The sequence below is a fragment of the Moschus berezovskii genome, chromosome 6 (genome assembly GCF_049115385.1).
Source record: "Moschus berezovskii isolate FMDL1 chromosome 6, NW_MosBer_1.0, whole genome shotgun sequence".
NCBI lineage: Eukaryota > Metazoa > Chordata > Mammalia > Artiodactyla > Moschidae > Moschus > Moschus berezovskii.
The window spans coordinates 92,826,551-92,852,151 of record NC_142465.1 but is presented as its reverse complement, the minus strand read 5'-3'; the positions used below and the strand labels follow the sequence as shown (position 1 = coordinate 92,852,151).

Here is a 25,601-nt window from a genome sequence, read left to right as displayed (position 1 = left end):
TATTTCCACTTCTTCCTTACATAGTTTCTGGTAAAAGCAAGTCAACTTATACTCGAGAGCAATATGAAAAATCAAACTAGACTACGTGAATGAGTTACAGTTGTGTGATAGTCACATTATCACGGAATCAAAGTTTCCACAATGGAAAGGCTTAGGGAATTGTCTGCAGCCACCTCTGCAAGATTATCAGAAAGCTGAGCTGCAGCAAAGGTACCATGGTGTGCTGTGGGTCACAGAGTGAGTCTGTGCAAGGGCTGGTCCTTCTTCCACGTTTTCTTTGCACTCAGTTCAGTTCAGTCGCTCAGTCGTGTCCAACTCTCCGCAACCCCATGAATCACAGCACGCGAGGCCTCCATGGCCATCAGACCCCCCCTAATGCCAGTGTCACAGAGGGAGTGCCTCTGCTCTCCTCCTCCACTCTGCTCTCCAGGTGATCGTCTCCGCTTCTATAGCTACCATCTTACCATGCTCACCCCATGGCTCACAACCCTGTGGAGTCTTGGTGTCCTTCCCACATTAGAGCTTGGAAGGCTGGCCTGTGCCCAGAGTGGAAGGGACAGAGGGCTCCATCCAGACACCCCTTCCCCACAGAAGGACCCCACTCACTCATGGTTTTCCTCTAAGCCACCCTGACCTCGGCAATGACACAGCTCCAGATTCTAAGTCCATGATGGAACTGTCCAACATACCATTTCCAACCCCAGTGAAGACCCAATACAGATCAGGTACCCACTAAGCAGATGTTGACCTGAATCAAGAGAACTACATTTTTCTCTTCTCCTCTCTTCTATTTTCATTATCTTTCTTGTCTTCTATTTTTATTGCAAAAATTAATCATTACAGTGGAGAGGAAAACACAGTCTCACACTGGAAAAACTAGGGCAGGGCACCTCCATAAAGGAAAGATAGAAAAGGATTCCCCCTCTGCCGCAGGCTTCACCAGTGAGATGAAGTCTTCTGAGGAGCCCAACCCTTGCTCTCTCAGAAGGAACCTGACCCTCCCCTTGAAATGGCTTCCTTGAAACACTCTCAGAAAAGCTTTACTCTCACCTACTCTGCTTAGCTCAGAGCCCAGAGGTGGCTAAGTGTTCCCTCAGCTCCCTTTCTTTTGTTTGTTTTGTCACTTTAGACCATTATTTATTTATCCTTATTATCCTTAAAAATGAACACAAAACCCCAACCTCCACCCCCCTTCAGCTTTCCGCCCTCTGTGTTGCTTGAGGCGTCAGTTGTCCTGGCCCCAAAGCCTTCTCAGAAGGTAAAGAATCTGCCTGCAATGCAGGAGACCCAGGTTCGATCCCTGGGTTGAGATGATCCTCTGGAGAAGGAAGTGGCAACCCACTCCACTATTCTTGCCTGAAGAATTCCATGGGCAGAGGAGCCTGGCAGACCACAGTCAGACACGACTGAGCGACCAACACAAAGCCTCAATGCCTCACTTATTCCCACTTCAAGGAGACTTTGGGGCCATCAGGTAAGACCCTCCCCAGAGTAGCCTCCAAGCTCCCACATTTCTTCAGTAACAAGTGTCCTCTTTGTCTCCAACATATCTGCTCATCCCAGAGAAGCTGACTTCAGATTCTTAAGAAGTCACATGTTCCAGCGGGCCATTCTTTGACACTAACTCTCATTGTTCCATCTTCTTTTATCTTTCCCACTTCCACTCCCTCAGCTCTGAATGGCCCTGTCATATGGCCCCACTGCACCCCTTCCTTTCTCCATGCCTCTCAGGGCCAAATTCCTTCCAGCTCAGATTCCAAAGTGTGTCCTTCACGCTCTCTGCAGCCACGCTGTCCCTCCTCACCCTTCTCCCCACTCCCCCAGACAATCCTAAGCCTGTGTCCATCTGATCACTCACTGACTTTCCTTCTGGTCAGAATCACCCAATGGTGCAGGTTGGCACCCTTTCAGTGTCACGGTCTCTATCCTCGGCTGGGTGTGTCCCAGCAGTCCCTTTACACACCCCTGCGGGAACCTCCTGTTTTCCAGTACAAGCGACATCATGTCACTACTCCACTCAGTCCCCTTACTAAGCTGCCACCTTGCTCAAAATGTATTCCCCCTCCTTCCTTCCAGTTTTCCTAGTCCTGCACAGATCCACTGCCTCTTCGAATTCCACTCACCACTTCCAAATACTTTTGTGAAAAACAAAGCAGTAAAGTGTGCAGCATGAAATGAACTAATGAAATAGTTTATTCACTGAGAATTCGTCTTAAGGACAAGTTTTAAAGTTGCAGTCACTCAACTGTATCATCTAAAATAAGATGAGTGTTCCACTTTAGGTATCTCCCCTTGACCTCTGAGCATTTCTTTTCTTTGTGCTTTCTTGGGGCCTGTTTCCTGGTTCCCCTGGTCCTCTCCTCAACTCACTTGTATGTGAACTTGGAGGGAAGCTGAAGAGAAGCTGCTGCTGCTGCTGCTGCTGCTAAGTCACTTCGGTCGTGTCCAACTCCGTGTGACCCCACACACGGAAGCCCACCAGGCTCCCCTGTCCCTGGGATTCTCCAGGCAAGAACACTGGAGTGGGTTGCCATTTCCTTCTCCAATGTGTGAAAGTGAAAAGTGAAAGTGAAGTCGCTCAGTCGTGTCCGACCCTTAGCGACCCCACGGACTGCAGCCTACCAGGCTCCTCCATCCATGGGATTTTCTAGGCAAGAGTACTGGAGTGGCTTGCCATTGCCTTCTCAGAAGAGAAGCTACAGCTGATCAATCACCAGTGACTGGTCTCCAAAGGCCCCGGGGCTGGTGGGAGGGATGAGGGAGAGGAGAGAAGGCGGAGGCCACGCTGTGGGAGCTCTCTCTTACCGCATGACAAAATCTGCTTCATCTATTTGACGGCCACAGCCACTCTTCTTCAGAATCCCACCATTTCCCACCACCGCGCATTTCTTCAAGGGCAGCTGGAATGGGGTTGCCTAGCAACAGAAAACAAGGCGGGTTTTCACTGCAGAGAACACACAACCGCTCACCAAATCATTGTTTACAGCAGACCCGGCTGGAGAATTTGATTGAAGACTGGGCAGAGTGAAAAGAGTGCATAGAAAGAAAGATGCCAGGAAGCCTGCAAGGAGCAAACTAGCCCATTCCTTTGAAATAGAAACATTTCTTTTTAACTCCCTGAAGTGGATTTCAATACAACCACATTTTGGGTATCAAACTGACCATGCATATAATAGGGAGTGACTGCTAAGGAAAATGGAAAAATCCCCACTAGACACTGGATTCTTTTCAAAGGCACTGAGCTGGGAACAAACTCAAATGAATTCTACTCACCTATTTAGATGCACTTTCATTTGTTCATACAATCAGTCATTCACTCAACAAACATTGCTAAGCATTTCCTATGCTAACTGTTGGGGATAAACACAAAGACAGTGAAGTCACAGGTCTCAGGATTCACAGTTTGGGATGTGAGGAGAGTGTGAATATATAAGCTTATGTAACAGACTGTATTCTGAAGGTGACCTCGCTGTACAACAGGAATGTTTCACATTCTGTGGAGAAGCCAGAGAGGGACGAGAAGGCACATCTGTGAAGCCAACTCAGGGAGAGCTTTCTTACTTGAGATGAATCTTTAAGGATGAGTAGGATTTTGCAGGCAGGGAGAGCAGCATCAACAGAAGTGCAGAAGTATGCTGAGAGCAAGAGCAGTGTTTATGAGCAAATGCACACTCCGAGTAGGGTCTGTTTAGAACTTAGGAGCGACTCAGGGGCAAGTGACTTGTGTCTAACCAGGCAGCATGTGACTTTCTGCAGACATTGACGTGGACTGCAAAGAAAATGTCCCATGTACCTGAATGTTCCCTGGAGTGCTATTTATAGTACCAGGGACTATCAAAACCCAGCAACAGGCCCTGGAAGTGAAATGTGACATTCAGTCTCTTTTAGCTGGGTCAGCAAGAACCACCAGCACAGCATTTCCTGCTTGCTGAAACCAGGCACAGCGGTTGGCAGTCTCTGGGGGAAGACCTTATATCCGTACAAAATAACCATGCCCATATTAAGTCACCATTGTTGATGAATCTGAGGGCATCATATGGATTACACCAAAAGAATAAATGATTATATGACCATATGCACATAGATATAAATAGTTAAAGCAGAAAAATGAAATTCCAGGAGGGTACATAGTCACTGGGAGCTGAGGGGAACTCAGCAAAACCCAAGAAGGAAATTTAACTTCCTTGATTTCTAGTTTGTAAAAGGAACAGCCAGAGCTCTGACAAGAAAGGTGATGAAGATACAGCACTGAAACTGCAGTGTCTAAGCATATGCCTGCAGATGGAAAGACTTCCGGAGATTGTCCAGTGATCTCCAGAGCAGGATACAGAGAGGGTCAGGCAAAGGGCTGCACGCCAACTCTCCCGGATGAGCCAGGATGATACATTGCATTTTTCTCAGTCACTCCTGGGAGGAAGATTTGAATCAATACTAGAAATACACAAGTTAAGATCTATAATTTGCTAGATGTGGATTAAGGTATTTATGCTCAAGTTAACTGCCCTTTTATTCCACAAATATTTACTGAATGCCTACTGTGTTCCAAGCACTGTCCTGGGTGACCAGGGCATAATAATCTCTGTTCACAAGGAGGTCAGATTCTAGTGGGAAATGGATGATAAAGACAATTAAATAAAATAAACAGAATATCATATGGTGAAGAGAAAGAAATCACTGGCATGAGAAAATCAGGAAATACTTTTGAAGAAAACCTGCCATTGAACTAGGGTGGTCAGGAGATATGGAAGCAAATCCCTGAAGGTGAGGGGGTAGTGAACCTTTCAGGTACCTGGGGAGTCACTGGGGCAGACATGGAAGAGGGACACTCCTGGGTTTTAAATGAAGAGAAAGAGGCCATTGTGTCTGGAGATGAGTAAGCAAGGGACAGAGAAGAGATCAGAGACTTAGCTGGTAGGAAGGTTGGGGAACAAATTCTATGGGCTTTGGAGGATACTGTAAAGACTCCAAGTTTTATTCTCAGATGAGAATCAAGTCAAGGTAGGGTAAGCAAAGGAGTGGCATTCTGTCATATTCTGGAACAATCACTCTGCTGCTGAGTGAACAGGCTGCAAGATGCCATGCACAGCAATGACAGGCTACAGATTATGGTGGCCGGGGCTAGAGTCTGAGCAGTGGGGGTGGCCGGAAGTAAGCAGATTCTGGAGATGCTTTGGAGGAAGAGCTGACCGGAGTTGCAATGAAAATAGGATAAGAGAAGAATCAAGAACAATGCCAAGGTTGGGGCTCAGACAACTGTAAAGATGGACTTGCCATTTACTGTGACATGGACGATAACAGAGAAGCAAGTTTGGGTGAGATGATTTGGAGTTCACTTTTAAGTACGTAAAATATGAAATCTCCGTTAGCCATTTAAGTGGTGATGTCAAATAAGCAGTTGAATATATGAGAATACAGTCAGGGAACCAATTTCTCCTGAAGATAGAAAGCTGGGGGTGAGAAGCATACAACTGGTATTTAAAATCAGAGGACTACCTGGTGAGCGAGTTTAGACAGGAAAGAGAGGAGGTTTAGACCTGAATCTCCAGATGCTCCAACAAGAAGGAATTTAGGAGACTGAGAAGAAATAGGTAAAAGAGACTGAGGAGTGGCCAAAGGAACGGGAGGAAAAAAAACAGGAAAGTAACGTGTCTTAGAAGTAAGTTTTTTCTTTTTTCTTTTTTTAAAAAGTATCTAAAGATACTCAAGAAGAGCAGGAAAAACTGCAGCAAATGCTATTGATAGATTATATAAAATAAGAGCTGAAAATTGCCATGGAATTTTGAACACAGAGGTCAATGGTAACCTTCACCAGGACAGATCTGGTTCAGAAGTGAGGACGGAAGCCTGATCTGAGTACAGTGAGTAATACGTGGATATTTACAACTATTTGCATATAGTTTATGTGAAAAGTGTGGTCTCACTCATGCTCAACTAATATTTAGTTTGCTTTGTAAAAGCCAACTTAAGCCCCACTTTCCTACCCCCACCCAACCCCCGTTGTTAAGGAAAAGTCCCTGGACCAGATCGGCTGGCAATCTCAGTTTTCTCAACAAGAATTTGGGCACAGAACGTGCAAATCTGGAAAGCAGTAGTAACAGCATAAACCTGGGTACAAAAATACTACCTCCTAACTTCCAGATTGTGGGACCCCTTGACATTTCACTTCCTGTCTCGAAAGAGGGAACGTGCTGCACAGGAACATGAAATGACAGAGGTAGAGCGTTTCACCAAGCCACTAGCAAGGTGGTCCCCCATCATCCTTCCCCTTCTTCTTTCACCTTTTTCCTTCTCCTAGCAAGGTCTACTGACTTGTTCAAGCCACAGAATACTCCGATTCCATGAGTTTGGGGGAACCAGTGGTAAAGAGGGATTCTCAAAATCTATCTTAACACAGATGATTTTTATGGCAGAAAATTTACCTATTTTCTATGGTGTTTACCTATCTGGGGTGACACTAGTGGTAAAGAATCTGCCTGCCAATGCAAGAGGCTCAAGAGACGTGGGTTTGATTCCTGGATCGAGAAGATCCCCTGGAGGAGGAAATGGCAACCCACTCCATTTTGTCTGGGAAATCCCATGGACAGAGGAGCCTGGTGGGCTACAGCCTGTGGGGTTGCAAATGAGTCGGACAAGACTGAATACACACACATACATATGTAATCTTTCTGTATGCATAAAGTGAAGCCACTTAGTCGTGTCTGACTCTTTGCGACCCCATGGACTGTAACCTACTAGGCTCCTCTGTCCATCGGATTTTCCAAGCAAGAATACTGGAGTGGGTTGCCATTTCCTTCTCCAGGGGATCTTCCCGACTCAGGGATTGAACCCAGGTCTCCTGCATTGCAGGCAGACGCTTTACCATCTGAGCCACCAGGGAAGCCCCTTCTATATGTATATAAATACATATACTTTTCAAAGCCTTTGAACAGAAGCCTAGTTGAGGAGGAAGCCACTTATGAGTTTGAGCTGGTAATATTTGCTTACTTCCTCTTCATTTGGTCAATACTGGCCCTCACACAGCAATTTCATTTCAATAACTGTTTCTCTAGTGCCCTGAGTGCACTCGTCAGGGCATTGGCAGCAGCAAACAAAACAGCTCACCAAAGTTTAACAAGGAAAAACTTGATAGGGAAAATACTGTGAAATTTTTTTAACTAATTGAGATAATACTATCATTATTCTATTTAAGACGCAAAATATCTAAACTTGGCAATGATCAATGCTTATTAGAATGATGTGTGAACAAGATGTTCTCCGTTTGGTGTTTATTACATAGAAAGGGGGGCTTCCCAGTTGGTGCTAGTGGTAAAGAACCCACCTGCCAACGCAGGAAACTAAAAGAGATGTGGTTTCAATCCCTGGGTTGGAAAGATCCCCTGGAGGAGGGCATGGCAACCTGCTCCCGTATTCTTGCCTGGAGAATCCCATGGACAGAGAAACCTGGTGAGCTACAGTTCATAGGGTCACAAAGAGTTGGACACAACTGAAGTAACTTAGCACACACGCATCACATAGAAAGAACTGATAATGTTTTGGATAATCCATTTCCACATAAAGATGATGATTCTGTTAAGGAGTAATTTTATTAAGGTACTAACTTCATTCTTTCTTTTCAAAGGTATCTCCGTGCATCCATGTAAGGAAATATCTAGTCGATCTGAGAACACAGTACTTTGCTACAACACTCCTCTTGCTGACCTTAAAAATACTACTCTAAATGAAAGACCAGATTAGGCAAATTGATTACAGCCATGGGCTCAAAATACTGCATGACCACCAATTCACATTATAAATCTTTGTCCAAGTATTTTCCCCTGTCACTATTCCATCTGTTAATGGCCAACATTTTAATGATTATATTATATTAACCATCTGGATTCAGATTATGGATTGCCAGGCCCCTCAATCTCTCAGTGCTTCACTGGAAGTCAGGCATGATAATAACCATCCCATCTGTCTCTCAGTATGATTATGAAAATTAAAAATGAACTGAGGTGTTGAAAATTATCAGAAAACTCTGAAATCATATATAAATGAGATTAGTACATTACTAAACACTAAAAAATGAAATTCTCTGGAGAAAAAATATCATTACATTGCTGGACCATTACTATTACATGTAGTTTTTCCTTGTGTAAGAGGCTTTCAATTTCAAAGGTTTTAGGAAACAGCAACCCACTCCAGTACTCTTGCCTGGAGAATCCCACGGACAGAGGAGCCAGGTAGGCTACAGTCCACGGGGTTGCAAAGAGCTGGACACGACTGAGCGACTTCACTTTCACTTTCATATAGATTTTAAACAAAGCATTTTTTTTATCATTGGCCCTTTGAGGGTGTATCTACTACTTTGACCAAAGAGGTTTTTTTAAATAATTATTTATCTTATTTATTTATCATTTTTACTTTTGCCTGTGCTGGGTCTTTGTTGCTGTGCACGAGTTTTCTTTAGTTTTGGAGAGCAGGGACGACTCTCCAGTTGCAGTGCACCAGCCTCTCATTGCAGTGGCTTCTCGTGTTGCAGAGCACAGGCTCCAGCATGCACAGGTTTCGGCAGTTACAGCACATGAGCTCAGTAGTTGTGGCTCCCGAGCTCAGCATGGACTCAGCAGCTGTGCCGCACAGGCTTAGCTGTCCTGCGGCGTGTGGGATCTTCCTGGACCAAGGATTGAACAGGTGTCCCCTGCCTTGCAAGGTGGACTCAACTACTGGATCACCAGGGAGCCCAGTCAATGAGTTTTTAAATCCACGTGTTTGTATGAATCATTCCAAGTACCATATATATATATATATTTTTTTTTTGCTCACTGCTCTACACACAAATTAAGAATAGATGAGATGATCAGCAGCTTGTTCAATAAGGTAATTATTTATATTTAATCCAAAGAGTTCCGTTGAGCATCCAATCTACTTTAAACAGTGTCTGACCTAAACAGTGGCATTTTCTTAACGTTATAATGGATATATTATTCTATTTATTTTTAAAACATATTTTATTGAAATATAGTTGATTTACAATGTTAACTTCTGCTGTATAGCAAAGTGATTCCGTTACACATTTACATACATTCCTTACTTATATTCTTTTTCATTATGGTCTGTCACAAGATATTGAATATAGTTCCCTGTGCTATACAGGTGGATTTTGTTCTTTATCCATAATATGTATAATAGTTTGCATCTGCTAATCCCAAACTCCTACTTCATTTCTTCCCCATTCCCCCTTCCTCTTGGCAACCACAAATCTGTTCTCACATCTGTGGGTCTCTGTTTTGTATATTAAGTTCACTTGTCATAAGACTCCACATATAAGCAATACCATATATTTGTTCTTCTCTGTCTGACTTACTTCACTTAGTATGATAATCTCTAGGTCCATCCATATTGCTGCAAATCGTATTATTTCATTCTTTTTTATGGCTGAGCAGTATTCCATCTTCTTTATCCATTGTCTTTTGATGAACATTTAGGTTGTTTCCATGTCTTGGTTATTGTGAATAGTGCTGCTATGAATTTAGGGGTGCATATATCTTTTTGAATTATCACTTTGCCCAGACATATGCTCAGGAATGGAATTACTGGATCATATAACAACTCCATTTTTAGTTTTTGAGGAATCTCCACCCTGCTTTTCACAACGGCTGCACCAATTTGCATTCCCACCAACAGTGTATGATGGTTACCTTTTTTCCACATCCTCTTACCACGTACTGTTTATAGATTGTTTTAATGGTGATTACTCTGACCACTGTGAGGTGGTACCTCACCGTAGTTTCGACTTGTACTTCTCTAATTATTAGCAATGTTGAACATCTTTTCATGTGACCATTGGCCATATGTATGTCTTCTTTGAAAAACATGTCTATTTAAATCTTCTGCCATAATGTATATACAATTTAATCTCCAAACTTTAAGAACAAACACAAATTCTACCACTCTCTAAATAAGAGTCAATTAATGAAGCCATTCAGAATCTTGCTTCTGAGATTACCTTATCCTTATCACGGTCCATAGCCTACACTGTCTGTCTCTTCTTAAATAGCTCTGATGCCTGACTTGCCTTTAATTCAACAATTATTTGTTGAGCCCTGTTATAGAGCAGGAGCTGTTATGAATTCTGGAAAGGAACTGATGAACAAAACAGACATATATCCTCCTCATGGAAAGAGGAAACACAAAATTTAACAAATAGGAAAGTACAGAGTGCTATATAAGGTTAAGAAAAAAATCTTTCTGAAGAAAATGACACTGGGACCTGAGGACTTAAGTTTTTAGGCATAAGAAAGACAGTTGAGATTTTTGGCCTATTAGATAATCTTAGGAAGATTGAAAAAATAAAAGATGAAAATTAGAGTCACTGATGTCTTATGGCATGAATGAAGGTAAAAAGACTTGTTACAGGCTGGAAGACTTTTTCAGAAAAAAAACAAAAATGCCAACTGTGAAAATATTCCTGGCTGAGAATATGACTTTTGACAAAGGCTATTAAAAACTGAAGAACTAACCAGAGGGATGGGGAGGGGGGTTCAAGATAGGGAACACATGTACACCGGGGCAGATTCATGTCAATGTATGGCAAAACCAATACAATACTGTAATTAGCAGCCAATTAAAATAAATTAAAAAAAAATAACTGAAGAACTTAAACCTGATTCTTTCTGCCTTATGTAAATAACTCCAGAGGATCCAGGAATGGATTTTATAATCAAGTGAATAAAAGCCTTATTTGAAAAGTGAAAGTTGCTCAGTCATGTCCAACTCTTTGCGACCCGATAGAATTCTCCAGGCCAGAATACTGACTAGAGTGGGTAGCCTTCCCCTTCTCAGGGGATCTTCCCAACCCAGGGGTCTAACCCAGGTCTCCTGCATTGCAGGCAGATTCCTTCCCAGCTGAGCCACAAGTGAAGCCCAAGAATACTGAAGTGGGTAACCTATCCCTTCTCCAGCAGATCTTCCCAACTCAGGAATCGAACCGGGGTCTCCTGCATTGCAGGTGGATTCTTTACCAGCTGAGCTACCAGGGAAGCCCTTAAAAGCCTGATTTAACAAGTCATTTCCAAAGCCAAATGCCTCACTTCTTCCTCCTCCTCATGGGCAACCCACGCGAGACAACAAAGCAGTAAGACACAGTGACCATGATCACCTTACCCATCTTCCATCTCACAGACCTAACTAGATGTCCTGAGTGATAATTACACTACCTCTGTGAAGAGCTGAGTTAACCACCATCAATCTCCAAAACTCTTAGGAGTTGGAGCTGGCCTTGGGAAGAGGGGAGGAAGGACAGGCACAGGGAAAAATAAACATACAAACCATTTCGTATAGAAAGAACTGGGCTAAAAAATGTTGCCGTAACTATTCTTATGGGAATATAGAACATTTCAGTAAGAGCAACTCTGATTGAAAATTAAGTTACAATAGTCTTGGAGACAGAGGGTAACTTTCAGGCATTCAATGTAAAAAAACTAGCATCACACACTGATGTAAACTCAGAATCAAAGAATAAAAAGTGTTCTACAGAACCATGGTAGGACAAGACTGAGGACTAGGGTGCAGGCTGTAATGTCCCTACATCGAAGTAATAAATATAACTAACCTTAAAGACAGGGACTTTGCATATGGTAAAGAACCCGCCTGCCAATGCAGGAGCTGCAGCAGACACAGGTTCAATTCCTGGGTCAGGAATATCCTCTGGAGGAAGGCCAAACAATCTACTGCAGTGTTTTTGCCTGGAGAATCCCATGGACAGAGGAAACAGGTGGGCTATAGTCCATAGGGTCACAAAGACTCGGACACGACTGAAGCAACTTAGCATGCATGCACAACCTTAGATCTAGGCTCCAGTACACTTGCCTGGAAAATCCCATGGATGGAGGAGCCTGGTAGGCTGCAGTCCATGGGGTAACTAAGAGTCGGACACGACTGAGTGACTTCTCTTTCACTTTTCACTTTCATGCATTGGAGAAGGAAATGGAAACCCACTCCAGTGTTCTTGCCTGCAGAATCTCAGGGACAGGGGAGCCTGGTGGGCTGCCATCTATGGGGTCTCACAGAGTGGGACACAACTGACGTGACTTAGCAGCAGCACCAGCAGCAGCAGTAGGAACACCAGGAAGTCAAAAAGTTTGAAATCCTGTAAGTGTCCCACTTAGATTCTTTCCACAGTGAAGTTCAACCAGAAATAACTCAGGCCCTCAACAGGTGAGAAGCAGCTCTGGGGTGCCCAGCATTAGGAAAATTGAGTAACAGACTGAATCAGATTAAGCAGACTAGTGGCCAATTAAAACACTTTAATATCAACAAATTTCTGTAAGCAATAAACTTGTATGTTTTTGATAGACAAGAAGTAGATGTATTAATATAGGATGCTTGTGAGAGATGCAAATGGGCCGGCAAGGGGGCTCTGTCCCCAGGATTAAGTGGGCTACAATTTTATAATCAAAGGGAAGTGAGAGAGGGGGAAAAGACCACCTTCTTCAAGGAGATGTCAGGCTTACATCACTAGCTCCTCCTTTGTATTGAGCAGGAGTGTCTGACCCTATGAGGTCAAACTAGAATTACCATAGGCTGGGCACTGTGACATTTTTCTTCCACCTAAAGGCCTGGGACATATTTTGTGCTTTTACTTATGGCTTTATAGTTAAGCAAGCCAGCTTCTGAACTTGTATTTTAAAATGCTCTCTTGCTTTTGAGGATGGCAACAAGACACCAAGTGTAACATAGAATACTATGTTATTATAACTCTCACCATACTTCACAGATTCAGTATAAGTTTCTCAGACTCACTGAGTGATTTTCACTTAATCAGCTCTAGATCCTTCTTCCTCTAAGTTTCTTCTATCCCTCTATTACTATTGTATCTACAACCTCTAATCCTCACCTTGTTGCTTTTATACTTGGAGGGAAGGGGAGAAATGCAATAAATATTTCTGAATAAACATGGTTTCATAAACAAAAAAGATGAGGCTGTCAAGCTAAATTTTGTTGGTTTTGTCACGCACGTAACTTTATGCTGATACTTTTAGCTAGAAGAGTTGGCATTTCTACTTTCATACTTCACAATTCAAGGGAAATCTTTTGTTTTGTTACCTTTCAAACTCCTCTTTGATAGGAAGGAAAAATAAGTCTTCCTTGTCATGCAGTTGTGTTTTCAAGTTGGAAAATTTACCAAACCTTTCAGTACTTAGAACACCGTCAAGTGCCATGATTAAGAAGAATAATCAATGTCATTGTTGGATGTGAGTCTCAAGTCTTAATAGAAAAACAGGGAGTTTTGATTTGCAGCCCTTTAGAATGGCCTAACGGAGAAGGCAATGGCAAGCCACTCCAGTACTCTTGCCTAGAAAATCCCATGGATGGAGGAGCCTGGTAGGCTGCAGTCCGTGGGGTCGCTAAGGGTCGGACACGACTGAGCGACTTCACTTTCACTTTTCACTTTCACACATTGGAGAAGGAAATGGCAACCCACTCCAGTGTTCTTGCCTGGAGAATCCCAGGGACGGGGGAGCCTGGTAGGCTTCCGTCTATGGGGTCACACAGAGTCGGACATGACTGAAGTGACTCAGCAGCAGCAGAATGGCCTGAAAGGCTGCCACTAGATGTCAGCTGCTATTACTCATGAAGTCAAAACATATGCTTGCCCTTACTTGATGAAAATATCAAGTTTTTGTCCAAAAGAACATGAACTCACATCAAATTGCAGTCCAACCCATTCATTTCTATGTACCTTCACCCACCTATCCACATGGACTCCCACATATAATTATGCTTCACCCACACACATAATTTAATTTATCATCCCTATGTTAATTATATTCTCAGCCTAAGCATCTAAATACACCCCCTGCCTCACATCTAATTACAGCCCCCCTCTTATGAATGTAATTATGCCATTCAGCCACCCATCTAATTATGCCCTCCTTGACGTATTTAATTGCACTGCCCTGCTCAAGGACCTGATTACATTCTAACCAGTCCATCAATTAAGACCCCAATCCTCCAACCATATTCTTCAGACACACATCTCTTTATCTCTGTACCCCACTTTATTTCAATTAGAGACCGCCAACTTCCCACAAGCAAATTCCTAGCAAGTATGGCACCCAGATAAACATGTAAAATAATGATGCGTGTTCAGTTTCAGCTGAATAAAAAGCAGCTTTGGTGCTTTCGAGTAAATAAGTTTTTCCGGTATTTGTTTTTTCAGTTTTATTTAACCAGGCCCTTGGAAGTCAAAATTAAAATTTCAGCTGTTTTTTAAATTTTTTTTTAACTTTGCATGCTTAAGCATTTTTATGATGAAAAGATCTAGTAATTAGTCAATTTATTTCAAAGACAAATGCTTCTCGTTATAGATATTTAATTATTGAATGCTTTAAAAAAGCATTACCCAAAACTTTGCCTGGGGATATATACTTATAAATACTAATGATAGAATATTTGCACATCCCTTCCATTTAAAAAAGGTTAACTGTTCTTCAATTACACAAAATGAATTTCCAGAAAGCTGTTGCTAAGATCTGTATTTCCCATTCCACTAATAAAAGTATGATTATAAAAATACTAGTTCACTATTAATAGTCCTGCTACACAGGATGCATCTCTGGAAACTGAATGATGTTGAGTATTTATATGTGCTGTGCTGTGCAGAGTAGCTCAGTCTGACTCTGCGACCCCATGGACCCCACCACCTCTGACCATGGGATTCTCCAGGCAAGAATATTAGAGTGGGTTGTGATGCCCTCCTCCAGAGGATCTTCCCAACCCAGGGATAAAACCCAGGTCTCTCACATTACAGGCAGATTCTTTACCCTCTAAGCCACCAGGAAGCCCGAGTATTTATATATGCAAAAGTAGGAAGTCAAGAAACACTTGGGTTAACAGGCAAATTTGGCCTTAGAGTACAGAATGAAGCAGGACAAAGGCTAACAGAGTTTTTCTAAGAGAACGCACTGAACATAGCAAACACCCTCTTTCAACAACACAAGAGAAGACTGTACACATGAACCTCACCAGACGGCTGACACCAAAGTCAGACTGATTATATTCTCTGCAGCGAAAGACGGAGAAGCTGTACACAGTCAGCAAAATCAAGATGGGAGCTCACTGTGCCTCAGATCCTCACTGCCAAATTCAGACTTACATTGAAGAAAGCAGGGAAAACCACTAGACCATTCAGGTGTGACCTAAATCAAATCCCTAATGATTATACAGTGGAAGTGAGGAATAGACTCAAGGGACTAGATCTGATAGACAGAGTGCCTGATGAACTATGGATGGAGGTTTGTGACACTGTACAGGAGACAAGGAACAAGACCATTCCCAAGAGAAAGCAAAATGGCTGTCTGAGGAGGCCTTACAAATAGCTGTGGAAAGAAGAGAAGCCAAAAGTAAAGGAGAAAAGGAAAGATATACCCATTTGAATGCAGAGTTCCAAAGAATAGCAAGCAGAGATAAGAAAGCCTTCCTCAGTGATCAGTGCAAAGAAACAGAGGAAAACAATAGAATGGGAAAGACTAGAGATCTCTTCAAGAAAATTAGAGACACCAAGGGAACATTTCAAGCAAAGATAGGCTCAATAAAGGACAGAAATGGTATGGACCTAACAGAAGCAGAAGATATTAAGAAGAGGTGGCAAGAATACACAGAAGAACTGTACAAAAAAGATCTTCACAACGCAGATAATCACAATGGTGTGATTACTCACCTAGAGCCGGACATCCTGGAATGTGAAGTCAAATGGGTCTTAGAAAGCATCACTATGAACAAAGCTAGTGGAGGTGATGGAATTCCAGTTGAGCTATTTCAAATCGTAAAACATGATGCTGTGAAGGTGCTGCACTCAATATGCCAGCAAATTTGGAAAACTCAGCAGTGGCCACAGGACTGGAAAAGGTCAGTCTTCATTCCAATCCCAAAGAAAGGCAATGACAAAGAATGCTCAAACTACCGCACAATTTTACTTATCTCACACGCTAGTAAAGTGATGCTTAAAATTCTCCAAGCCAGGCTTCAGCAACATGTGAACTGTGAACTTCCAGATGTTCAAGCTGGTTTTAGAAAAGGCAGAGGCACCAGAGATCAAATTGCCAACATCCTCTGGATCATGGAAAAAGCAAGAGAGTTCCAGAAAAACATCTATTTCTGCTTTACAGACTATGCCAAAGCCTTTGACTGTGTGGATCACAATAAACTGTGGAAAACTCTGAAAGAGATGGGAATACAGACCACCTGACCTGCCTCTTGAGAAACCTGTATGCAGGTCAGGAAGCAACAGTTAGAACTGGACATGGAACAACAGACTGGATCCAAATAGGAAAAGGAGTACGTCAAGGTTGTATATTGTCACCCTGCTTATTTAAGTTACATGCAGAGTTCATCATGAGAAACGCTGGCTTGGAGGAAGCACAAGCTGGAATCAAGATTGCCGGGAGAAATATCAATAACCTCAGATATGCAGATGACACCACCCTTATGGCAGAAGGTGAAGAAGAACTAAAGAGCCTCTTGATGAAAGTGAAAGAGGAGAGTGAAAAAGTTGGCTTAAAGCTCAACATTTGGAAAACAAAGATCATGGCATCCATTCCCATCACTCCATAGCAAATAGATGGGGAAACAGTGGAAACAGTGGCTGACTTTATTTTGGGGGGCTCCAAAGTCACTGCATATGGTGACTGCAGCCATGAAATTAAAACTCCTGCTCCTTGTAAGCGGAGAAGGCAATGGCAAGCCACTCCAGTACTCTTGCCTAGAAAATCCCATGGATGGAGGATCCTGGTAGGCTGCAGTCCGTGGGGTCGCTAAGGGTCGGACACGACTGAGTGACTTCACTTTCACACATTGGAGAAGGAAATGGCAACCCACTCCAGTGTTCTTGCCTGGAGAATCCCAGGGACAGGGGAGCCTGGTGGGCTTCCGTCTATGGGGTCACACAGAGTCGGACACGACTGAAGTGACTTAGCAGCAGCAGCTCCTTGTAAGAAAAGCAATGAACAACCTAGACAACATATTAAAATCAGAGACATTACTTTGCCAACAAAGGTCCATCTAGTCAAGGCTATGGTTTTTCCCGTGGTCATGTATGGATGTGAGAGTTGGACTGTGAAGAAAGCCGAGCACTGAAGAACTGATGCTTTTGAACTGTGGTGTTGGAGAAGACTCGTGAGAGTCCCTTGGATGGAAAGGAGATCCAACCAGTCCATCCTAAAGGAGATCAGTCCTGGGTGTTCATTGGAGGGACTGATGTTGAAGCTGAAACTCCAATACTTTGGCTACCTGCTGTGAAGAGCTGACTCATTGGAAAAGACCCTGATGCTGGGAAACATTGAGGGCAGGAGGAGAAGGGGACAACAGAGGATGAGATGGTTGGATGGCACCACCGACTCAATGGACATGAGTTTGAGTAAGCTTCGGGAGTTGGTGATGGACCGGGAGGCCTGAGGTGCTGCAGTCCATGGGGTCACAAAGAGTCAGACACGACTGAGCGACTGAACTGAACTGAACTCCCTATTAAACTATTTGACTCAATTCATTATTAAAAAAATAACACTTAAGCATTCTAAGGAGTATTATGTATTTTCACGTATCCATTATTCTGTATATAACTTCTGGAAGCCAACTACAAAATAAAACATCAGTTTAGGTTGCAACTGTTGTATTATGTATTTTTCACATATCTGGATATAAATTCTGGAAGCCAACTATAAAACATCAGTTTAGATTATAATAGAAAAGAGCAAATCTGACTCCATACTAGATCTGTTCCTTTTCTTGTGCTTAGTCAAGCTGACTTTGCATCTTTTGTAAAAGAATGGTACAAGATGGCTTATTCTCAGGGTTCTGACCTTTAAAGAGTCCATTCATATGGAGACAAAAGTTGCAGAACAGAGAATAACTTTTGTTTCATTGCAGGTTTACAGGAATATCATGGCCTGACCTATGTAAACAGCTGCAAGAATAAAGAATTCTGACACCAAGAAGTTTGCAACAAACTAACCACATCCCTCCCTCAGTTCAGTTCAGTTCAGTCTCTCAGTCGTGTCCGAGTCGTGACCCCATGAATCACAGCACGCCAGGCCTCCCTGTCCATCCCCAACTGCCGGAGCTCACTCAAACTCATGTCCACAGAGTCGGTGATGCCATCCAGCCATTCCATTCTCTCTCATCCCCTTCTTCTCCCGCCCCCAACCTTTCCCAGCATCAGAGTCTTTTCCAGTGAGTCAACTCGTCGCATGAGGTGGACAAAGTATTGCAGTTTCAGCTTCAGCATCAGTCCCTCCAATGAACACCCAGGATCGATCTCCCTTAGAATGGACTGGTTGGATCTCCTTGCGGTACAAGGGACTCTCAAGAGTCTTCTCCAACACCACAGTTCAAAAGCATCAATTCTTCAGCGATCAGCCTTCACAGTCCAACTCTCACATCCATACATGACCACGGGAAAAACCATAGCCTTGACTAGACAGACCTTTGTTGGCAAAGTAATGTCTCTAACTTGCTTTAAAAGGGCTTTGCTGAAACTCTTTGAGGAGTTCCAGTTTGGGGGGTGGGGGCATAAGCAAACTGTCTCCTTGCATGGCCCTGAAATAAAACTTTCTCTGTTTCAAACTGCAACATTTGAGTTTGTTTGGATCACTGTGTGTCAGGCACACAAATTCACTGTAGGTAACAAGATGGCCACTTGGCAGATTTATTGAACATTTCATACTCAATTCCTGGTTAACTTAAGTTTGTTAATGATGTAGTTTCTGACAGAAACTAAAACTGTAAGGAAAGCTTTCCCTACACTATAAGCCAGAGTTTGGCCACACTTCAAAAATTCTCAAAACCAAGGGGAAAAGAAATATGAAGGGCATGCACATTACAAAGGTTGTGGGCAGTTATTCTTAGTGATGGAGCAGAAAGTGGCAGCTGCCACAGAAGAATCTACGCCCTGTATCACGGTGAGACTTTTGTCTTCTCAACTCACAAGGTGAAAGTCCCACCAAAAGCTTCTTCTTCTACAAATACAGGCAGCACATCTTCCTGTTGACGAGCCTCACCCTAGAGCCTGCCTGCCTGCCTGCATCCAAGTTTGGCTTAATGTTTCTTCTGTGACCGCTGGCAAGTTACCTGACAACAGTTTCTTAGTCTCTTCATTTGTAATAATGGTACCCACCTTGTATAGTTGTAAGGATTAAATGGGTTATGTCTAGCTAGCACAAGATAAATGATTGGTAAGTTATTCTTAATCGACTCAGATTTTCTCAGCAGCACAGCCCAGAAACCTTGGGAGTAACGTTTGCGCATCTCTCAATATCACCTCACATGTAACTGTGCAAAAGCTCTTCTATGCCTCTTCTCTTTCCACCCTCATAAATACTTTTACAGTGGCTGGTTAACATTAGTCAGTTTCTGGTTCTTGTCTACCATTCCTCCTTCACTCTCATACACTACTTATTCTTCTGAGACAAAGGTGATGGTATCACAGGTGTTCACAGTGTGTCAAATAATTCTCATTAAATGTGTGTAGCAATTAGCCCACAGTAAATCTTCATAGAAACACAGGCTAGTGCGAATCACTTCCCTATGAAAAGAAAAAAGCACAAAATATGTTTGCTCTTTATTCACAGGCAAAAATGTTTGAGATCTTCATTGAGACACTCAGGACCCGTCAGCATGCCGAAGTTCCTGCTCATCCTTTACTCAAACCACATCATCTATGCTCACACCCCAAATTCTCTCCACAACATTTTATTTACAACTGATGACCTCCAATAGAGCCTTAATTTCTTGTCTCCCTATACTTTTGCTGGAGACTTCCCAGGTCGCCCAAGTGGTAATGAACCTGCCTGCCAATGCAATGCAGGAGACATAAGAGATGTGGGTTTGATCCCTGGGTTGGGAAGATCCCCTGGAGAAGGAAATGGCAACTCACTACAATATTCTTGCCTGAAAAATCCCATGGACAGAGGAGCCTGGTGGGCTATAGTCCATGGAGTTGCAAAGAGTCAGACATGACTGAAGCAACTTAGCACACACGTTTGAGGCTTCTCCAGGGCCTCTTCCTCTCCCCTCCTCACAACTTCCCTCCTCTATTATCTACCAACCAAATTATTTTTCACTGTTAATATTTATGAAGTGTCTGCAGGTTTATGTCCACTAAGATCCCCTACAAATTCAAGGAAATACTCCAAAAACTAAAGCAGAAGAGAAAAACATTATAATTCACTTATCCTCAATGAGTCATGAGAATTGGGTATTAAAGCTCTGCACAGAGGCTTGTAAGTATGTGTGGAATTGAATCAAATCACTTCTTTAATACTTCAGAGACTTTTAAACTTATTACTGTTGATGTTGTTATTCTGTTTGCTTTGAAATGGAAGGCTCTTGTTTTTCCAACAAGATTGTATGAAGAAAAACTCCATAAAAAGAAAAAGAAATAGAAAAACAAATGAGAAGATGTTGCTTTGAGGTCAAGGTGGTCATCCTTCCACACTGACCTCTTGTGTTAGTTGTTCAGTCACGTCTGACTCTTCACGATTCCATGGACTATAGTCCACTAGGCTCCTCTGTTCATAGGATTCTCTGGGCAAGAAAACTGGAGTGGGTTGCCATTTCCTTCTCCAACTGACCTCTTGGTCTCTCTCAGTTTTGAAAGTGACACTGAGACAGAGCAAGGAATTTGATACTGCAGAAAACTACTAACCTAGTCAAACTCCTTTTTCCCCCAGGAATGAAGAACCACGAACATCAACACCTTTCAGCTAAGAAAATGTGTCAAGTATTTACTGAGTGCCAACCAGGCGTAAACCAGTTACCGTATGATGTTTTGGGGCAAAACCCCTGACCCCCAGTTCAATGTTTATTCCACTAAAATATGGTGGGAATTAAGACATCTGTTTTGTTTTCAACTATAAATAGTGCACAGTTACTCAGTAATGCAGCAGACTGTTAAACCGTTAATCCAATTTAACTGATTAAGCACTTGAACTAGCAAAACCAGATCGACTGCCTGATAGTTAACTATCAATTATTAATTTTTTAAAAATCAGTGTTGTCCCATATATAACGATTTCCATTAAAAATGAAAAAGGAGGGGAAAATTGGGATATTGGGACTGACATATACACATGCTCAGTCGCTGCAGTCATGTTCTACTCTTTGCGACTCTATGGACTGTAGCCCACCAGACTCCTCTGTCCATGGGATTTCCCAGGCAACAATACTGGAGCGGGGTTGCCATTTCCTATTCCAGGGGATCTTCCTGACACAGGGATAGAACTGACATTTCCTGCAATGGTAGGTGGATTCTTTACTGCTGATCCACCAGGGAACCCCAGGACCAAGAATACTCATCTCTAATAAGCATGGCAGGGTGATTCTGACATACATGGGCCACACTGAAGGAACCGGGGAGGGTGGGAGGGTGAAATAAACAGAGGTAAGGATGTGAGTATGGAATTTAGAGGCTGTAAAATTTAGCTGATTGGAGGTTTGTGGCAGGGTTCGGGGTGGGGGGGTTCCTGGGAGATGATTAAGAGAGCAAAACTGGGAAAAGGGGTGCTCTGGAAACAACTTTCCCTTTTTTCTCACAAGTAAGGATGACAGATTTTTTTAAAAATGCAGTTAGGGGAAGTAGGAAGCTCAGAAGCCAGTTACTCTGGAAGAGAATATTCCCCGCTTGATTTCCTCATTTAAAAAATGTTTTTATTAATTTTTTATTGAAGTATAAGTCGATTGGCAATGTTTCATTAGTTTCAGGTATACAGCAAACTGAATCAGTTATACATGTACATGTCTCTATTCTTTTTAAGATTCTTTTCCCATATAGGTTATTACAGAGTATCGAACAGAGTTCTCTGTGCTATGCAGTAGGTTCTTATTATTTATCTGTTTTATACAGGAATGCATGCATGCTCAGTCATGTCTGATTCTTTGTGACCCTTTGGATTGTAGCCCTGCTGGGCTCCTCTGTACATGGGATTCTCCAGGCTAGAATACTGGAGTGGGTTGCCATGCCCTCCTCCAGGGGATCTTCCCGACCCACAGATCGTACTGGTGTCTGCCTGAGTCTCCTGTATTGCAGGCGGATTCTTTATTAACTGAGCCACTTGGGAAGCCCTGAAATATACACACTACTATATATAAAAGATGGTTCAGTGGGTAAAGAATCTGCCTGCAATGCAGAAACTGCAGGAGATGTGGGTTCGATCCCTGGGCTGGGAAAATCCCCTGAAGTTCGGCATGGTAACTCACTCCAGTATTCTTGTCTAGGAAATCAGAATCACCCTGCCATGCATAACTGAGATGAGTATTCTTGGCCAGACACGACTGAGTGACTGAACTGAACTGAATTGATTCTTGGTCCTGGGCTTCCCTGGTGGATCAGCGGTAAAGAATCCACCTGCCATAGCGGGAGAGGCCGGTTTGATCCCTGGGTCAGGAAGATCCCCTGGAATAGGAAATGGCAACCCCGCTCCAGTATTGTTGCCTGGGAAATCCCATGGACAGAGGAGTCTTGTGGGGTACAGTCCACAGGGAAGCAAAAGAGTCAGACACAACGAATCGACTAAACAACAACAATATTCTTGGTCCCGCCTCAGCCCTCTTGAATCACTATCTCTGAGTACAGCTTGAAAAGGTGAAAGTGAAAGTCACTCAGGTGTGTCTGACTCTTTTCAAGGCCAGAATACCAGAGTGGGTACCCCTTCCCTTCTCCAGGGGATCTTCCCAACCCAGGGATCGAACCCAGGTCTCCCACATTGCAGGCAGCTTCTTTACTAGCTGAGACACAAGGGAAGCCCGTGAAAAAGCTGAAGTTCTAAAAAATTCATGTGCACAATAAAGATTGTGAGTCACCAGATTCTGCCAACTTTCAAATACAGGCTAAGGTCTTCCTTCCTTAGAACTTCCCCTGACCGATCTCATTTTCTGGGATTGTCATCCACAGTCCTGCCCACTGCCACCAAAAGCCCTACGGCACTGTCACTCCCTCTAACCAGACACTCTAGACACTAGGCATTTGGTATCAATTGCTGTCCTCCATTGTACGTATACAATAATCCTCCACAAATGGAGAATAAGCCACCCAAGAGTATAAAGCATGTCTTGTAACTCCTAATGTCCTCAGACATTATACACTAACCACAGTAAGTACGATGAAAGCATCTACATGCTTATTGTGGTCAGTATATATAGATGTTTTCATTTGATTGATTGATTTCAGTTCAGTTTAGTTGCTCAGTCGTGTCTGACTCTTTGTGACTCCATGGACTGAAGCAGGCCAGGCTTCCCTGTCTTTTACCAACTCCCGGAGCTTGCTCAAACCCATGTCCATTGAGATGATTGATTTACCTACCCAGAAATGCCAAGAATATAAGCAAATGAAGCAAATCTGTTAACTTTCTCAGACCACTGGTATAAGGGTTAAGGATACACAGCTGAGCTAAAAAGAGTCTAGCATAGAGACGTTGCAAAATCACACATCTACAGAATCCAGGTTGGAAGCACAAGCAGAATGGAAGGAAAACAATAAGGAGTTCTGAGGACTGGGGTAAACAGAGGACACCTGATCAAACCAAAAAGATCAGGACCTGATCCATACTCTGTTGATGGGCACTGGGACCCAGTGCTGCCAGATATACTGATGCTTTTTCTAACGAAAACTAAAAATCCATATTTTTATATGAAATCCAGTCTTTAATACTGATCATATAGTTCATATGGCTTTAAAAAAAAAACACACACAGTAAAAGCCAAACAAAATATATTCGAGGGCCAGTTTTGTCTTGCTGGTAGCAATTTTTTCCTCTAGAACCCAGGGAGGGCCCTAGCAGATTTATATTTGTTCAAAGAGTAGGAAACTAGAGGAGAAGGGCATGGAAACCCACTCCAGTATTCTTGCCTGGAGAATCCAATGGACAGAGGATCGTGGTGGGCTATAGTCCCTGGGGTCACAAAGAGTCAGACACGACTGAGCAACTAGGCACAGGAAGCTACAGAGGAGAGTAAATCTTAAGTTATTCAGAAATACAGAGGAAAAGACATGTGTTAGAGAACCTTTAGCCAAAAACTGAGGAAGACTCTCTTCCCCTTTTTAGGCCCAGAGAAGAAACAGGTCCTTTCAGAAGGCAGTCTGTGAAGAATTCAGGACATGAAGAAACAGACAGAAAGTTTTTTGAGAAGTCTCCCTAAGCCTTACCTTAAAATAATATTGTCATATTCAGATGTTACCCACTGTGATTTCTCAACCCTTAGTGGCTGAAGCCTCTCATTCCAAACAGTTGTTTGTTTTCTAACCAAAATGGGATCATCTTATCCCTGCTATTGCAACATACAAGCTTATTTAACAAGATATGATGGGCATATCTTATTTAATGGTATGGGCCCATGCTGCTGCTGCTGCTAAGTCACTTCAGTCGTGTCCGACTCTGTGTGACCCCATAGACGGAAGCCCACCAGGCTCTCCTGTCCCTGGGATTCTCCAGGCAAGAACACTGGAGTGGGTTGCCATTTCCTTCTCCAATGTGTGAAAGTGGAAAGTGAAAAGTGAAAGTGAAGTCGCTCAGTCGTGTCTGACCCTTAGCGACCCCATGGACTGCAGCCTACCAGGCTCCTCCATCCATGGGATTTTCTAGGCAAGAGTACTGGAGTGGTTTGCCATTGCCTTCTTTATTTAAAGATATGAGCATATCTTATTTAACAAGATATGGTGGGCATTATTTTAATGCCAGGATATTATTTGACTGGAGAGGTGGCTCATAATTTAACCAATTCCGTACTGTGAGTATTTTGGTGCTAGTGCTAAGTTGCTTCAGTTGTGTCTGACTCTATGGGTCATAGCTTGCCAGTCTCCTCTGTCCATGGGATTCTCCAGGCAAGAATACTGGAGTGGGTTGCCATTTCCTCCCGTTGGGGTTTTCCTAACCCAGGGATTGAAGTGGAGTCTCCGGCGTCTCCTGCACTGGCACGTGGGTTGTTTACCACTAGGGCCACCTGGAAAGTCCCGTAAGTATTTTAAGTGGTTCCTAATTTTTCACTTGTGTTAAATAACACTACTATAAACATCTTCAGATTGTGGCAAATCCAGGAAGGTGGATGGGGAAGAACAGATGAATCCATTCTTCTTTCTCCTTTTGTATAAACAAGTTGACTTAATTTTAAGTAAAGCACCATGCGAGAGCTTCTTCAAGATTGCCTTCCAGAAAGCTTGTCATCCCTAACCCATTCCACACAGAATTCCTCATGGATTGTCATCCCTAACCCATACACACAGAATTCCACATGAGGAATATATATGCTGACCTGACACATATAACCTTGAGAACTTGATCAGTTATTTTAAAGTAAATCCTTATATGGAATCACTGGGTCAGATAACAAGCACATATTTAAGGCTTTTGATATACACTGTGAAATTTTTCACCAGAAAAAAACTGTACCAGGTTCACTGACACCAGTGTACCCTGCACTGAAAATAACTTGGGTCATATCAATAAAAGTTAGCAACTGAACAAGTATTCATCCATTTCCATAAGAAAAGCACAATGGAAATCTCCTTATATACTTACAGCTGTCCCAGACACACTAAGAGAGAGACTTTATTGTGTTGTAATCATCCTGTG

The 25,601-nt window shown here is 42.8% G+C and overlaps 1 protein-coding gene across 1 annotated transcript in view; it reads right to left on the bottom strand.

The window, feature by feature from the left end:
• ST8SIA1 (ST8 alpha-N-acetyl-neuraminide alpha-2,8-sialyltransferase 1) overlaps window positions 1–25,601 on the bottom strand; it is a 180,610-nt gene that overhangs the window by 71,734 nt on the left and 83,275 nt on the right. The window contains exon 3 of the mRNA XM_055394160.2: window positions 2,806–2,915. Coding sequence (XP_055250135.1) covers window positions 2,806–2,915 — 110 coding nt within the window. The remainder of the gene's footprint in view (window positions 1–2,805; window positions 2,916–25,601) is intronic.